This window comes from Amblyraja radiata, chromosome 21, assembly GCF_010909765.2.
Source record: "Amblyraja radiata isolate CabotCenter1 chromosome 21, sAmbRad1.1.pri, whole genome shotgun sequence".
In the NCBI taxonomy this organism is placed as follows: Eukaryota; Metazoa; Chordata; class Chondrichthyes; order Rajiformes; family Rajidae; genus Amblyraja; species Amblyraja radiata.
This window is the reverse complement of record NC_045976.1, coordinates 6,723,367-6,740,758: the sequence shown is the minus strand read 5'-3', so window position 1 is coordinate 6,740,758 and position 17,392 is coordinate 6,723,367. Positions and strand designations below refer to the sequence as shown.

At 44.3% G+C, this 17,392-nt stretch overlaps 1 protein-coding gene across 1 annotated transcript in view; it reads left to right on the top strand.

Annotated features, from left to right (window-relative positions):
* nudt4 (nudix hydrolase 4) overlaps window positions 1-17,392 on the top strand; it is a 72,753-nt gene that overhangs the window by 49,284 nt on the left and 6,077 nt on the right. Inside the window, exons 3-4 of the mRNA XM_033039419.1 lie at window positions 11,515-11,559; window positions 15,205-15,289. Coding sequence (XP_032895310.1) covers window positions 11,515-11,559; window positions 15,205-15,289 — 130 coding nt within the window. The remainder of the gene's footprint in view (window positions 1-11,514; window positions 11,560-15,204; window positions 15,290-17,392) is intronic.

Sequence of the window (17,392 nt, the reverse complement as noted above, 5' to 3'; positions counted from 1 at the left end):
ATTAATCTCGAAGATGGAGGTAAGTATTGAAAACATGACCTTATTGAACAGTGAAACAGGCTTGATGAACCATTAGGGCCACTCGTGTTTCTATTATCTTTCCCAAGGTGTGCTTGGCACAAGTCAAATTGAGGGGTGATCAAAAAGGCGGATCACTGGGTCCTCTCATGGACCATGCCTTCAATGCTACCATCTATTCGAATCAGTTTTCTGAGTTGGACATGGATCCATGCTAGTTGGGTGATCAACCTAATTCCTTTTACCAGCTGAAATTAAGATGGCTGTAGTGTCACTTATCTATGTGGAGCGAATGGCTGGTCGTCCTCCAGTAGCCTCCACCGCTGCTGCAGACAACTATATCATCGATGTGGCTAGACAGTGCATGCTCGTATGTGGCTGCATCAGGCTTTATGTAGAGACAAAGCATGTGGGCACTAAGCGTCACTACCTACTGAGGTTCCACCTGTCCTCAGTGTTGCGAAGGGTGGGCCTGTGCCAGTCAACTGGATATTGCTGCACTATCTGTCCTTTGTGGAAAGTTTCTTCCGGACCAACACTTTTGACCGCATGTCCATTGGGCTGTTGTCAGCACAGAACATCCTACAGGCAAGGCAGGACAAGGACTCATGGATCCTGTGGCGTAGTTCTCTGAGCAGCCTGCCCAGATTGTCTGGCTAAATGCCTCATCGCCAGGACTCACCAACAAGCACCAAAACCTGGCTTGACTTGCGGTGAAAAGGGCCCTTCCAGTCAGATCCTTCCTGTACCGTCGGAACCTCACTACCAGTGCACGCTGCCCTCAAAATGGCTGCTATAAGGTCATAAGTAATAGGAGCAGAATTAGGCCATTTGGCCCATCAAGTCTACTCCACCATTTAATCATGGCTGATCTATCTCTCACTCCTAAATCCATTCTCCTGCCTTCTCCCCATAACCCCTAATCAAGAATTTATCTCTGCTTTAAAAATATCCATTGACTGCCTCCACAACCTTCTCTGGCAAATAATTCTACAGATTCTCCACCCTCTGACTAAAGAAATTCCTTCTGATCTCCTTCCTAAAGGAACGTCCTTTAATTCTATGGGGAGGAGACGGTTGCCCACCTCTTCAGAGTGGGTTTGCGAAGAGAGTCTGGAGAAGGATGTAAGGGTCCCTGTCACAGTTTATCCCGAACAGCTCTGTAACAGAGGACTCTCTGATTTACGAGCTGTTCCCAGGGACACATTCGGAGACAGACGTCAAGTGCGGCTGGAAGGTCATTCACTAGGTGAAAAGCTCTTTGGTCTGCCCGAAACACGTTGGCCTCCCAGCAGAGCGACATGTCCGTCGGGGAATGTTGCCGACTGGCCCGCTGCAGACTGCAGGAGTACGTGCTGAGGGACTCGCTAAAGCTAAGGCTCTGTGGGGGAGGATCACAGTCTAGGGTCCTTCCGTAGCTGGACATTGGAGGGGCAGGGTAGGTAAAGATGCCCCTTAAACAAGGGAATGGATATCACCGGTTGGGGGGCCAAGTGAGCCTGGTATAAAGATAGTTTTTGTCAGCACTAATGAATGTATGTATAGCTGCTGAGAATGTCGGAGGAGCTTTTGCACAGTTCTTGTTTTGTACATTTTTTTATTCTCAGTAAAGTTTATTTTTGGAGGGAGGGAGTTTAACGTTGCATGGTTGGAGCATCTATCCCTCTGTTAATCCTTGGAGATGTTAAAGTGCTGTTATTTTTCTAGGGCCTTTTTGGTTCATTTCTGTATCTGTCCATGGACACCAGATTTTGTTTCTGGCATCGATAAAGTGACAACATTTTAAAAAGTATGCCGATCTATTCTTTGGATCCAGAATGAGCGACCATGCGTTTGCCATTGACGCCACAGTTTTACCCATTCTCGCAATAATTTAACATTGAGTTGAGTTTATTTCAAGGACAGTGAAAAGCTTTTGTTGCGTGCTAACCAGTCAGTGGAAAGACAATTTCTATCAATTCTGCTTGTAAAATAATCTCTTCTGGTATGACCAGCAAACTTTGAAACTTAGTTTTCTATTCCATCATCTATTTACAAATATGCTGAATATATTTGTCCCTTAACATTGATGCTAGATGAATGCCACTAGTGGAAACTTATTAATACATAAATATAGGGGGGGGAAAGAGCAGGTCCTACAGGGCCATCCCACCATTCTGTGATCATGGCTGCTCATCCATTTTAGAAACATGATCCTACCTTCTCCATATATCCTAGAGCAGAGAAACAGGTCCTTCGGCCCACCATGTCCATGCCAATCATTGTACTTAACAATGCCAGTCCTATTTGTCGTCATGTGGTTTGCTGCCGACTATACATTGGCCACTTCAAGTGCTTGTATAAATACTAAAACTGTGATGGTCTTTATACTTTAAAGATCAGTGCGGAAACTAACGCTTCGGCCCACCGAGTCCGCACTGACCAGCGATCCCGAAGCTGCACACACTAGGCCACAGTTTAAGAATAAGGGGTAAGCTATTTAGAACGAAGACGAGGAACTTTTTCTCACAGAGAGTTGTGAGTCTGTGGAATTCTCTGCCTCAGACGGCGGTGGAGGCAGGTTCTCTGGATGCTTTCAAGAGAGAGCTAGATAGGGCTCTTATATAGCAATGTTACAAAATTTTGAGATTTTAAAAATCAAGTCTGTAATTTATCCCATCAGATAAAGCATAAAAATAAGTTTAATTTGACACCTAATTCACTTTCATATCTCAAGTATTTAAAAAGTTATGGCCATTTTCATACTCGGAAATGAGCATCTTGTTCCCTATTGATTTTCTATGGACATAACAAAAAAGCTGTGATCGTGAACAGTCAAAAGCCCATAACTTTCTTAAAAATTAAGAGAACTGAATGACATTTTCAGTTATCATAGATTGAAGCATTCTGAAACAAATATAAAATAATCTTACTTGTATGACCTGAAATTAAAGCATATAATTAGTTAGTTACCTAATTGTAGCTAATTTCAGACTTCAATTACTAGATCTAAACATCTATCCATTTCTTAATAAATGATTAACATTTTTAAATAGCCTAAATGTCCAAATAATATTCACAAATAATTCACGATAAAACATGATTTTTAAATCTCATTTACATTAATTTATAGACCAAATGGAAGGAATTCAGTGTTTAATTGCTGTAAATAAATGCCCATTTTAAATCAGCTTTCCAGTGGGTCCCCGTGGAACGCGCTGGTTTAGAACGTTCACATTGCGGTAGATTTGTGCCCCAAATGCCCAGAAAAATACTGCGGGATATAATGGGCCCAAAATGAGCTACTCGCAATATTAAACTTTGTATAAAGGGATCTTTAGAAGCCCTTTTTAATGTAAAAATATACAGCATATCTTCTGTGGTTTGCTTTATGAGACCCTGCGGTTGCTGGCGGTCGCGGGTTTAGAGATTGATTTTTAAACTACTATAACTATTATTCAAGGCCTTTAAACCTAATAATAGCTTTTGCGACGGGGTCTTCCAGCGATTTTTCGTTAATAATTAACTAGGCTGAACATCTTCGATTTGAACAGCCTAGAGAAAATCGCGTTTTAAACCCGCCCCCTCTAAACGGCGCCAAAATCGCGCACACCCACAGCGGCAGATTTTCAACGACGCTTCAGGTAGGCTTTGCAACATACCTATCTTATAAATAGCGGAGTCAGGGGATAAGGGGAGAAGGCAGGAATGGGGTACTGATTGAGGATGATCAGCCATGATGACATTGAATGGCGGTGCTGGCTCGAAGGGCCGAATGGCCTACTCCTGCACCTATTGTCTAGGGATAATTATACAATTTTTACAACTTGCCAAAGCCAATTAACCTACAAACCTGTACGTCTTCGGAGTGTGGGAGGAAACCGGAGCACTTGGAAAAAGCCCATGCTGTCAAGGGGAGAACGTACAAACTCCATATAGACAGACCCATGGTCAGGATTGAACCTGGGTCTCTGGCGCTGTATGGCTGCAACTCTACCGTTGCACCTCTGTGCCCCCTTAGCCTTTTATCTTTATTTTCTCATGCACCACATTCCAGATTCTAAACACTCCAGGGGAGACAAAAGCCCCCAAATCCTCTCTTAACCTATCTCTTAAACCACTGCTCTCTTGTTTTTACACTCCCATAATTGGAAAAAGATTAATCTCCATCGTTCCTTCTAATTATGAATACCATCAACTCTTGTTCTGCAAGGAAAACCAACCTCATCTCGCTTCATAATTGAAACACCCCATATCAGGCAACGTGGACCCGGTGAATCTCCTCTCCATAAAATAGTGTGCCACCCAGAACTGCGCAATAGTTGAAAAATTATGTTCCTGTTCTTGCCTTCATAACTTGTGGCATAGAATACAAACATCCCACCCCATGTGCTTCCTACACCACTCTCTTGACATGCTACCCATTTCTGGGATGTACTGATCTGTAATCCCACCCTTAGTCAGTCAACACTCCCCTTGACACTACCTTTTACTATCAGTGCCCTGTTCTTATTTGACCGTAAAAAGTGCAAAACCTCATACTTTTTGGCTTAATCACCAGGATAACTCAATTGAATCGTAAGTGAGAAAGGTAGCCCTGAATTCTGAGAATTGTGACAGAAGGGAGGTGAGAGGGGTGTGCGACAAGGATAAAATGTTGATGAAATCCTTTGGTTACGCCCTGTCTTTTTACTAAACATAGTACAACAAAAATACGAATCTTTGTATCTATTACAAACATGTTTACACGTGAGTGCATTGTGTATAGTGCGTCATGTATTTTGATTTTCAGCTTTTCAGTTGACATAATATTTGTGCCACATTAGTAGCATGCTTCTTCTGTTAGTTCTAGAGATGAGGATACTAATTATAAGAACTAAACGTAACTAGCTGAAGGGCTGCAAGGTACTGAACCTTCCACCAGCTGATGTAAATGTGATAGCTAAAAATAGCTTTTCTGTGCTGCAATTTTGGATTATGTACACTGGATTTTATTAGTGTCTGCAGTTAATTGTGAGTGCCAAAATATTTTTAAGAAAATGTTTAGAGTGAATCTGTAAAAGGCTATGTAGACATCCTTAGAATGGAAGGATTTAAAAACTGCTTCAGACACATATGAAACGTTTTTTCTCCGGGTGCTCTGGTTTCCTCCCACACACAACGCACTGGTTTGATGGTTAATTGTCTAAGGTAAAATTGTAAATTGTCCCTTGTGTATAGGATAGTGCTAGTGTACGGGGTGATCACTGGTCGGTGCGGATTCGGTGGGCCAAAAGGCCTGTTTCCATGCTTTATTTCCAGAGATACAGCTTGGAAACGGGCCAATCGGCTCACCACCTCCATCCCAACACCCGATAGCCCCACACCCGAGCACTATCCTACACACAAGGGACAATTTGCCTTTAACAGAAGCCAATTAACTGAAACCTGCATGTGACTGGAGTGTTTGGAGGAAACCGGAGCACCTGGGGAATACCCACACGGTCACAGGGTGAACATACAAACTCTGTCCAGACAGCCCCTGTAGTCCGGATGGAACCCGCGTCTCTGGCACTGTAGAGCAGCATCTCTACCGCTGTGTCATTGTACCATCCCATAGTGCCACTGGACCATCCTGTACCTCAAGTCTAGAAGAAGATTTGATTCCTGCCGGTGTGGGGGGAGGCTGTTGTTCGATGAAAATAGGTTGATCAGATCAGATCCATACTTCTGAGTTCAATGAATTGGATTGTCTCCTTGAAACATAACAAATTCTGATGGGATTTAACCGGGTAGATGTTGGAATGTCTAGCACCATGGGTCACAGTTTCAAAATAAAGGGACTGTCTTCAAGGCAGATGTGAAGACACTTCTCTTCAGGTTTAATAGGTTGGTAAGTAACAACATTGGCCCTACACATTCTGTACTGCCAACGTCTACTTATTTTTGTATTCTAACTGTAATCTTTGCTCAGCATTGGATATCAGATCAAATGACAGAAGTCTGAAGAAGGGCTCCAACCCGAAACGTCACCCATTCCTTCTCTCCAGAGATGCTGCCTGTCCCATTGAGATACTCAGCATTTTGTGTCTATCTTTGGTTTAAACCATCATCTGCAGTTTCTTCCTACACAAGTGAAAGCGAGTTCAGTATTCCGACTACGCATGCCCAGGTCGTTAGTCACTCGCTATAAACAGTCTCAGTAATGGTGTGTGCAGGCTTGCGTTTTGTCTGGGGTCGGGGCTGGCGCTGCGGGCACTGTTGGTTTGCTGTTTGGTCGTCCCCGTCCCCTTCTGGGTTTCCTGTCCGGGGTGGCCCTGGGCTGGTGGGGAGGCCCCGGACTTGCAGCTGGTGCTGCAACCGCTGGCTCCAGCTCAGCTCTGCCTGTCCCGCGGGGTTGGCCGGCAGCCCTCCACCTGCATCCCCCTCCCCTCAGTCCGACACCAATATCCTGCTGAAGATGGGCAACCGCCAGCCCTGCTCGAAGACGGGCGACTCGGAGCCGCTGCTGCTGGAGTCGTCCTGGTCGGAGAGAGAGTCTGCGGATTGTCTCCTGCCAGCCATGGACAGGTGGGCGCCTGCTGGTGCTGCTGGTGATGGGGGTGCTGGCGGCAGCAGCAACCTCCTCCCCCTCCCTTGCCCAGCCCCAAGCCCAGTGTCCGGGCCAGCTCCAACTCCAGGTCGGGGCTGGAGGCTGCCCGCAGCGGGGCCCAGTTGAGTGCCGGGCCGTAGGAGGACGAGCCCAGGCTGGCGCTCTGGTGCAGGCAAGGCCAGAGCCCTCGCTCCTCCTCGGGGTTGTGCATGAAGTGGCAGTGGGTACGGTAGGGGCAGAAGCCAGTGGTGTGCAAGGTGTGGCACAGCTCCGTCTTGTACTTGGTGTGGCGTCTGAGGGAGCGCAGCTTGCCAGGCCGTGGGCGAACTGGCACTTGTCGCCAAAACAGGGATGGGACATTCGAGTGGCGGGGGGGAAGGGGCAGACAGGGATGGTCCAGTAGCATTTCGGCGGCGCCGGGGTCCCAGGTACGATCCTGACTGCACAGATATGTCCTGGATAAATTGTAATCAAAGCTTAGTGTTTGAACAATGGGGAAATATTTCAGCTTGTGAAACATAGAAAATAGGTGCAGGAGTAGGCCATTCGGCCCTTCGAGCCTGCACCGCCATTCAATATGATCATGGCTGATCATCCAACTCAGTATCCTGTACCTGCCTTCTCTCCATACCCCCTGATCCCTTTAGCCACAAGGGCCACATCTAACTCCCTCTTAAATATAGCCAATGAACTGGCCTCAACTACCTTCTGTGGCAGAGAATTCCAGAGATTCACCACTCTCTGTGTGAAAGCGGGAAGAGTTGGGGGAAAATGATAACTGGAGCTACATGTATGAAGATACAGAGTGAAAAGAGTTTGTAACACTTAGTATGTACCCTGACTGGATATAAAAAGTTTGAAGAGGAACCAAAAAGGCCAATGATGGGTAAAGTGAGAACTTAGTAGAAGATGCAAATAAGGGAATTCCAAATAATATATGAAGGAAATTAAACGGACTGTAAGGAGTGAGGTATGGCAAGTTGGAGACCAAAATAAATGTACTTGTGGAGATAGAGGGCAGAGCTGAGGTACTAAATGTGTGCATCCCTCTTCACTGGTGCTGAATCTTTGTAAAGGTTGGGCAAAAAGGTGGCCGGTGAAACAATGTTTTGAAGTGTTAAAGCCCTGTCCCACTGTACGAGTTCATTCAAGAGTTCTCCCGAGTTTGCCCTGATTCAAACTCGGAGATTTACGGTAATGGCCATTCATCGGTACTCGGGGCTCTCGTGGACATTTTTCAACATGTTGAAAAATCTTCACGAGTCTTCCCGAGCTTACCGCGTTTCCCGAGTACTTGACGTTAGCGTTACGAGCTGCTAAGAGACATCCCCGAGCTCCGACGTACCCGCTACATACATTCTACGTGCTTCCACGACTTTTTTTAATCGGGAGAGCTCTTGAATGAACTCGTACAGTGGGACAGGGCTTTTGCCTTGTGGGCGGAAGGATTTGAACAGAGAATGTATGCTGGTGGACAAATCTAAAATTGTGCAGGAGCAAAGATTATGATGGGGTTGCACAGCATGGAAAAGGCCCCTTCAGTCTATGTCCTGGCAAACACTACAACACTTTATTCTCCTCATCTCCACCGGATTTTACCACCCTCCTGCAGGAAGGGTGGGGGTATAAATGTAACGGCCAATTAACAATCTACCTCTTGGGATGTGAGAGAAATTGGAGGACCTGAGGGAAGCCTCTTCTCCCCTCTCCCATTGGGGCAAAAGGTACAGAATTATGAAAACGCGCACCTCCAGATTCAGGGACAGTTTCTTCCCAGCTACTATCAGGCTACTGAACCAACTACATAGTATCACCAACTACATAGTGGTCCTAAGCTACTATCTATCTCTCAGGAAACCCTTGGACTATCTTTAATTGGACTTTACTCAACTTTATTTTGCACTAAAACTTATTCCCTTTATCATGCAAATGTAATAATAATAATAACTTTATTTATAAAGCACTTTAAACAACTGCAGTTGCCACAAAGTGCTGTACATGAGAACTCATGAACAAAAAGCTATTACAAACAATTAAAAACCATTAAAAACCGTAAAACGAAGGACTATAAAAAACACACTAAAAATTAAAAGACATTAAAAGCACTAAAAACAGGAGCAATGCCTCAGCCAGTGTCGAAAGCCAAGGAATAAAAATGTGTTTTTAGGGAGGATTTGAAGATGGACAGTGAGGGGGCCTGTCTGATGTGCAGCGGCAAGGTGTTCGAGAGTGCCGGAGCAGCAACAGAAAAGGCTCTATCCCCTCTGAGCTTCCGCTTGGACCTTGGTACCTCAAGGAGCAGCTGATCAGCTGACCTGAGGCACCGGGCAGGAGCATATAGGTGGAGCAGCTCAGAGAGGTAAGGCGGGGCGAGCATGTACACTGTGGATGGCTCGATTGTAATCTTTCTCTTGACTGGTTAGCACACAACAAAAGCTTTTCACTGTACCACGATACACCAGCAATAAACTAAGCTAACATCCATGTAAGATGTTGCCCAAACGTGGTGACTCTTGTGCATGGACTCTGTAGTCTACTCTCTTACTCTCTTATACTTGGTATGATTGTGCCCAATGTATAATAGGATTGTCAAATGTGCTTTATTGTTACGTGTGCTAGCACCCAGTGAAATTCTCTTATACAATTTATTTATTGTAATTTGAACCTCAAATGAAGTTCAAATGAAATTTGGTTTCTGCAGTCATACAACAAGAAAAGAACCAAGACCCACAACCAACACAATTTACACAAACATCCATCACAGTGAATCTCCTCCTCACTGTGATAGAAGGCAAAGTCTTGTCACCACAGCTCTCCCCGCTCCGAAGCCGGCCAGCCCCACGATGGTAAGTCCGCAGGCTCCGCGACTGGCGCCCCCAGGTCGTTCCGGTTGGAGGCCGCCCCACGGTGCTAGGCCCCAACGACAATGGAGACCCGACAGGGAAAAGGTTGGGTCACCCGTACAGGGAAGAGATTAAAAGTTTCCCCCGCATATACACAGCTAAAAACAATATAAAAACCACAACAAACTACATTCAACGGGACAAAAATTAATTTAAAAAATGCAGACGGACTGCAGAGGCCGCTGCAACATCGGTCGCAACGCCCACACACACACTTGCATACAGTGCTATAAAGTATTGCAACACCTAAGCACCCCCTCTCCCCCCCCAAACAGTTTGTCTCTGAACAGTATGTAAAAAAAGAACTCTTCTAGGGTACAGGTGACAATAAAGTACCTTTGGATCTGTGCAAACACGTAAGTGCAAATGGAGAAACTAGGAACATCAGATGCTGGTTTGTATTTTTTTTTTAAGACGGGGGCTGGAGTAACTCGGCAGGTCAGGCAGCATCTCTGGGGAACATGGATAAGTGATGTTTCGGGTCAGGAACTTTCTTCAGAGAGACTTCTTCAGACAGTGCAAATACTACACAGGCAGCACTAGAGGTCAGGGTTGAGCCGAGGTTGCTTGAGCTTTGAGGCAGCACCTCAACTAGCCGCACTGCTCACAGCCTCTGTGGGGTATATGTTCTTATGTTCATCTATGAAAATTGGTAGGGTTGATCGAGAATTTTTTTTTTTTTTAAACACAAGCTTATGGATTTATAAAAAGGTGTAAATGACAAGTGCAAGGAAGCTGCGATGAGCAATGCATATCTTTCATTCATTTGTTCTATGTGCCGTCCATAATCTGTCATTTCTCTGACTCTCAGGCTGAGGAAGAGTCACGACCCAAAATGTCACCTATTCCTTTTCTCCGCTGACCCACTAAGTTACTCCAGCTTTTTGTGTCTATCTTTAGTTTAAACCAGCATCTGCAGTTCCTTCCTGCACAATGTAATGTATGACTTGTGTAAAACAATTGCTTGGCTGCTACTGGAGTACTGTGGCCGCTAGTATTCTACTACTATACTAAGCGACACACTGGGGAAGATATGGAAGCCTTGGACAGGGTGCAGATTAACCAAAATGTACCCAGGGTACACGTGACAATAAACAAAAGTAAACTAGAGAGGTGAGGGTGGTTCTCCTGGTAATGCTGGATTACGCAGGAAGTTGCTCAGATTTTGATTCGATGGGGGATAAAAATAAACCACTCATCTAGGCACAAGGGTTTACAAACTGGAGATCTTGGGTTGAAGGATTTTTGGCTATAGAACCAAGAATAACAGGAGGAAACTTTTTAAATCTAAGCAAACTTGGGGCTGCAGTAGTAGTGGAGGTAAATTCAAATGTACGATCCAAAAGTGAACTGAAAGAAAGTTATTGGGCATTGTAGAGTGTGACGAGAGGAATGAAAGGAGAGGAATACCCCATCTCTTCTCATGAGGGAATATGGGGTAGATGCGCAGTTTCTTGCCCAGAGTAGGGGAATTGAGAACCAGCGGACATGGACTTAAGGTGAGGGAGAAAAGATTTTGATAGGAACCTGAGGGGTAACTTTTTCACACAAAGTGGTTTGTGTGTGGAACGAGCTGCTGGAGGAGGTAGTTGAGGCAGGAACTATTGCAACATTGAAGAAACATTTAGACGGGTACACGGATAGGATAGATTCAGAGGGATATAGGCAGAACACAGGCAGGTAGGACTAGTGTAGATGGGGCATGTTGGCAAGTTAGGCCATGGGGTCTGTTTCTATGCTATAAGACTCTGACTAGCCAAAGCCTCTCTGAGTTGGCACAACATGCACACTGAAGCAGAGACTTCCAGAGCAGTGAATATCTTGATCCCATCCCATTACCTCACAGTAACTGCGTACTTATATCATATACATCCCTTTCAAAGTCAGTAAATGATCATCAGTCCAGCGTTGCCAGGTGAATCTAGTTTATTGGAAACTGTAATGTTTTTTAGATTTATACATTCTCGCTATGCAGAATTTGTGAAATATGTTTTTAGAGGGCCTGTGATACAGATAATTCAACTTTTTGTTTTAATTGTGCAGGCTGGAGTAACAGGAAAGTTGGGAAGACTACTGGGGATATTTGAGGTGAGTTTGTTATTCTTCAATGCTTGCATTTATCTTGTCATAGTCATACCAGCTTAGAAACAGGCCCTTCGGCCCACACTGACCAACATGTCCCATCTACACTAGTCTCACCTGCCTGCGTTTGGCCCTCATCCCTCTAAACCTGTCCTATCCATGTACCTGTCTAAATGTTTCTTAAACGTTGTGATAGTCATTGCCTCAATTACCACATCCGGCAGCTCATTCCAGATAACCACCACCCTTTGTGTGAAAAAATGACCACTCAGATTCCTATAAAATCTTTCCCCCTGCACATTAAACCCATGTCCTCTGGTTCTCAATTCCCCTACTCTGGGCAAGAGACTCTGTGCATCTACCTGATCTATTCCTCTCATGATTTTGTATACCTCTATAAGATCACCCCTCATCCTACTGCTCTACCTCTCCCTATAGCTCAGACCCTCAAGTCCTGGCAACATTCGTGTAATGCTTCTCTGTACCCTTTCCATCTTAACAACATCTTTCTTATAACATGGTGCCCAGAGCTTAACACAATAGTCTAAATGCAGCCTCACCCAACGTCTTGTATAACTGCAACATGACCTCCCAACTTCAATATTCATTTGCTGAAAAAAAATGTCCAGAACATTAACCGCACCAAAGCATTCGTAAATCCTAACAACCAGCTTCTTAATTCAAAGATTTTTCTCTAATGTGTACCTTGTGACCGTCATTGGGTGCCCTTGTACTTTCAGCAGTCACTGTATTAATGTTTAATTTTGCTCAGTTTTACCAAATCTTGCCTTGGTATTTAGCAGGCGATGCAAGGGAACTTGTTCTCGGCGTGGTCATTCTGAACGCACATAGTAGGAGTAATAACCATTGTCATCAGCAAGCAGAAACTGCAGAGTAATCACATTGTTCTCTTAATACCAAGCCATTGCATTTGCTCGGTCATCTGTGTTTGATTCTCTTTCATCACCTCATTTGTTGCCTTACCGGCGTTTTCGGTTTAGTCTGTCTGTACATTGATTTCATTACTGCACATCAATGTGGTATAAATCATTCAGAATATGTCCATTAATTTCCTTGCCTTAACACTTGTAATAAACTGTATATTCACATTCTTCAAAGTAAAATTATTTGCAACCACCTCCTTCCTGTCACTCGCTGAAGCTCTCAAAATCAATGTACAATAAACCTTTGTTTTAATGGACCTCTTTATAACGGATTTTGGCCACAGTGGACGGACTTGCTGACCCATCCCCGTCTTGCACGGCCTGTCCAGCCCTGGCTTCTGACACCGCCTCAGGCTCGCATGGTGCACCAGCGAGCCCTTCTTGCCCCGCCGCATGGTCCAGTTGATGCAGCTGTTGTTGCGGCTCGCATTGTAGCCCTTGGGGACAGCGCTTTCTTCAGGCCGCCGCCTCTGACGGGAAGGGCTCGGGCATCGTGGGGCTCCCTCCCCTCTCGCCCCCTATCACTTCTCTCTGTTGGTCATCGCATTGTCCTCTGCCTCTCCATTGCAGCCTCCTCCCCCTTCTCCCGACACTTTGTTCACTCTGCCACTCTCTTCTCTACCACCACCTTCCCCGTCTCCTGTTGCTCTGTCCACTTGGCATCTTTTGTTTTGCTTTTCCCTCTGTCCCCGGGGTTACTGAAATATTCCACCGAGGAGGATGCGGCAGTGGAGCGGACAAAGCGATGGGTGGGAGGGGAGACTAACCATCCTCTGCAGTTCTTTGTTTCAACCACATACAATGATAATCCCTCACTAGGCAATAGTGGACAATCGCAATTTCCCCACCCCCTTCCCCCCTGGTCCATTATAACGAGGGTTTACTGTACTGATAACTTTTCTGGATATCGGATGCTAAGATTTCCATCACATCTGCCAGTTGTACTAACACGTTCATCATTTTTTATTTTATTTTTTACCCACTCCTTTAATGCCACAAACCTGGCCAGCCCCTCTTTTCTGAATGTGGTAGTAAGATTACAATTACCGCAAAATTCAAAACAATCCTGTCCTTTCCCCCTCCCCCCATCAATCCTTGCAACTGTTCTTTTGGAACATCTAATCAACAATTCTACCCCTTAAAAGCAGAAAATGCTGGGAGCAATCTGCAGGTCAGAGAGCATCTGTGAAAAGAGAAATGGAGGTTGCCTGGTACACAGCACTTCCAGCAAAGTTTAGAGTATAGGTTCAGCACGGAAACATGTCCTTCAGCCCACCGAGTCTGTGCTGACCAGTGATCCCCTGTACGGACTAGGGACAATTTACAATTTTTATCAAAGCCAGCTAACCTACAAGCCTACATGGCTTTGGAGTGTGGGAGGAAACCAGAGCATCTAGAGAAAACCCATGCGGTCACAGAAAGATCATGCAACCTCTGTACAGATAGCACCTGTAGTCTGGATCGAACCTGAGACTCTGGCTCTACCGCTGTCACCGTGCCGCCATTATCTATTTTTATTTTGGATTTCCAGCATCTGCAGGTTTTATTTTCAATTTTGTCTTGCCTTTTTAAAATCTGCATTGAACATCTCACTTATTTCAATTTTGTGTTTTCTTTCGAATTGTCAGATTGCTGGCGTTTTTGGCTTTTGCTGTCTCTAATTATTTTGAGGTGTGTACCATCTGAATCTGGAGACTCCATGTTTTCATTTCTGTGCCCTAGTTATCTAAAGATAGTAAGATGTTAATTCTAAGACCTCTTTCTTTCTTTCAACTTGAAATCTTTTTCAATAACATGATCACTTTTATTCCATAATAATATTCTGAACTGTTGCATCCATGTCTCTTTCCCTTTTTTCTGTTAACTTTGTGCAGTTATTTTCTAGTCAACTTTTTATGTTCAAAGAATTCTATCAAATCCTTGAAAGAAGCGTATGTTCAGAAAAGCAATGTATAACTACCTACTTGTGGAAAACTATTACCTAGTTGTGTCCATTTGCACAACAAACATTTTGAGTTCTGCATTTAGAAACATAGAAACATAGAAAATAGGTGCAGGAGTAGGCCATTCGGCCCTTCGAGCCTGCACTGCCATACAATATGATCATGGTTGATCATCCAACTCGGTATCCTGTACCTGCCTTCTCTCCATACCGCCTGATCCCTTTAGCCACAAGGGCCACATCTAACTCCCTCTTAAATATAGCCAATGAACTGGCATCAACTACCTTCTGTGGCAGAGTTCCAGAGATTTACCACTCTCCGTGTGAAAAATGTTTTTCTCATCTCGATCCTAAAGGATTTCCCCCTTATCCTTGAACTTGGACAACAATTGCAAGTAATTTGGCTTGACTTTCCATGATTGAAGTGATTATGGGGCAGATCTGTCACTGACTCGTATCAAATTTAAAATGATGTGCGAATGAAAATATATCGACAAATACTGCTGCCTCTTGCTCTCATTTTTCACTTTTTTTGTTCTTCTCTCTCTCCCCTCCTCATGCCCTATTCTTTTTTAGATCAGTTCTTCTGACCAATGTTTGAAGACAGTATAATCTGATTACAAAATGCATCTTTATATATGTAGGCATTCAGTAACTGGAGATCGAGACTTGGCTCTCAGATGCACAGAGAAACATTAGCAGCATGTTGGCCATATGATGTGTAGATTCTGTACGATTGCTCTTTACTGTCTTTCTCTCCAATAGAATAGAGACCGAAAGCACAGGACCTACGTGTATATTCTCATAGTGACGGAGATTCTAGAAGATTGGGAAGATTCGGTTAATATTGGTAAGTGTCAAATATTTTTTATCATAGCTGATGATGCAACAGACAATCATACATTAACCCTGGAGCTGTTGTACCTCCAAGCTTCAAGATATCACATACAGCCCTCCAGAAAACCATTCCTAGATCAGATTAGAGACCAGTAACTGTAGTTGCTGGCTTATAAAAGAGGGCACAAAATGCTGGAGTTACTCGGTGGGTCAGGCAGCATCCCTGGAGCATTCATGATCAGTCTGACCTAAAACATCATGTATCCATGTTCTCCTGAGATGCTGTCTGACTCGCTGAGTTAATCCAGCACTTTGTGTCCGCTCTCCAAGATAACGTGGTTGATTTACGAATAATATCGCATCCACAGGCGGTGTGCTAGATGGATTTTCAGCAGAAATAAATGCAGAACCTTGGAACAAAGAAAAATCCCCGAGTTCAATTCAAACCCAGTCATCATGATCCTCTTTCTGGAGGATGAATATGGGGGGATATGGTTGGAGAAGCTTCACTCGGTTGATTCCTGGAACTGTCTTGTGATGAAAGGGTTGAGTAAGTTAAGCCTAACCTCACTGGACTTAAAACAGATCAGAGGTGATCTTTTTGAAGCATGAGGTTTTGATGCAGCTTTAATGCTGAAAGGATGTTCCCTCTCGTAAGGGGAAGCCACATTTTTCAGGATAAAAGTTCAGAATGGACGGGGGGGGGTAAATTATTAAATCATATGTTTTTGGACCACTATCCCTGAGAGTTGTGGAAGCTGAGTTACCGATAGATTTGGGGTCAAAATAGACTGTGGCAGTCAAAGGATTACAGGGAGCGCTACAAAAGTGGAAGAAAGATCATGTGCAGCAGATGAGATTAGTTTATCCTGGAATCATGTTCAGCACAGACATTGTGGGCCAAAGAGCGTGTGCCTGTATTGTAGTGTGGTATGGTCTGAGACCAAGATGAAATCTGCCTTGACCTTGTAGCATGGCGAAGCAAGCTTCAGCTTAAGCCATGTAGCTCGCTCCGATTTCTTATGAACTTGCCTAAAGCAGCTTGTTAAATCAAGTTATTACCTGGAGAAAACATCACTGATTTTGATGCAACCCAAGCCCACCAGCGTAATCAAGCCCTGGCCATGCTCTCTTCTCCCCTCTCCAATCGGGCAACTGGTACAGAAGTGTGAAAACGCACACCTCCATATTCAGGGACAGTTTCTTCCCAGCTGTTATCAGGCAACTGAACCATCCTATCACCAACTAGAGTTTCTGTTCACCTCATTGAAAACCCTCAGTCTACCTTTAATTGGATTTTACTGGACTTTATCTTGCACTAAATGTTATTCCCATTATCATGTATCTGTACACTGTGGGTGGCTCAATTGTAATCCTGTATTGTCTTTCCGCTGACTGGTTAGCACGCAACAAAAGCGTGAGAAACTAAACTCAACAATCATATTTGTTTTAGTGCTGTGTTTTTTTAAGTGCAGATGATCAAGGTGCTGGTTTATCTGTGGCACAGTTTCAAAAGCACAGAACCTAATGCGATAAAATCCTACCTAATAACTGGCCAAAGTATCAGGCAGCAAACTTGCTCTTTGACATGATCAGCAACCTTGCTCTTCCTACCACCATCTCCCTAACACTGAAAGGAAGTGCTCTTTTGGGCTAATTTCCAGCTTGTAGCAGTATTGCTGGTGACTACCTAAATAATGTTTCCAAACCATCCTAGACTTCAGTATTTAGCAGTTGTATTCAGGGGGGTCGTATGTAAAAATAACTGCTATCAAAAAGATAATGCATTCAGGATGAAACTTGAGAAGCCCACAAAAAATATGGCTTTATCTTGGCCTTGTAAAGTGATCCCCAAATAGTTTTGGTTGATTGCACTCTGTAATACCAAGTGGGTTGTGAAATTATTAAGGATATTTAAAAGCATTCAAAAGTTCAAGATAGATACACAGCCCTGGAGTAACTCAGCAGACCAGCCAGCATTTCGGGAGAAAAGTAATCGGTAGCGTTTCAGGTTCAGTTTCAAAGAAGGGTTCCGACCCGAAACATCACCAATTCCTTTATTCCAGAGATGCTGCCTGACCCACTGAGTTGTTCCAGCATTGTGTCTATCTTTAGT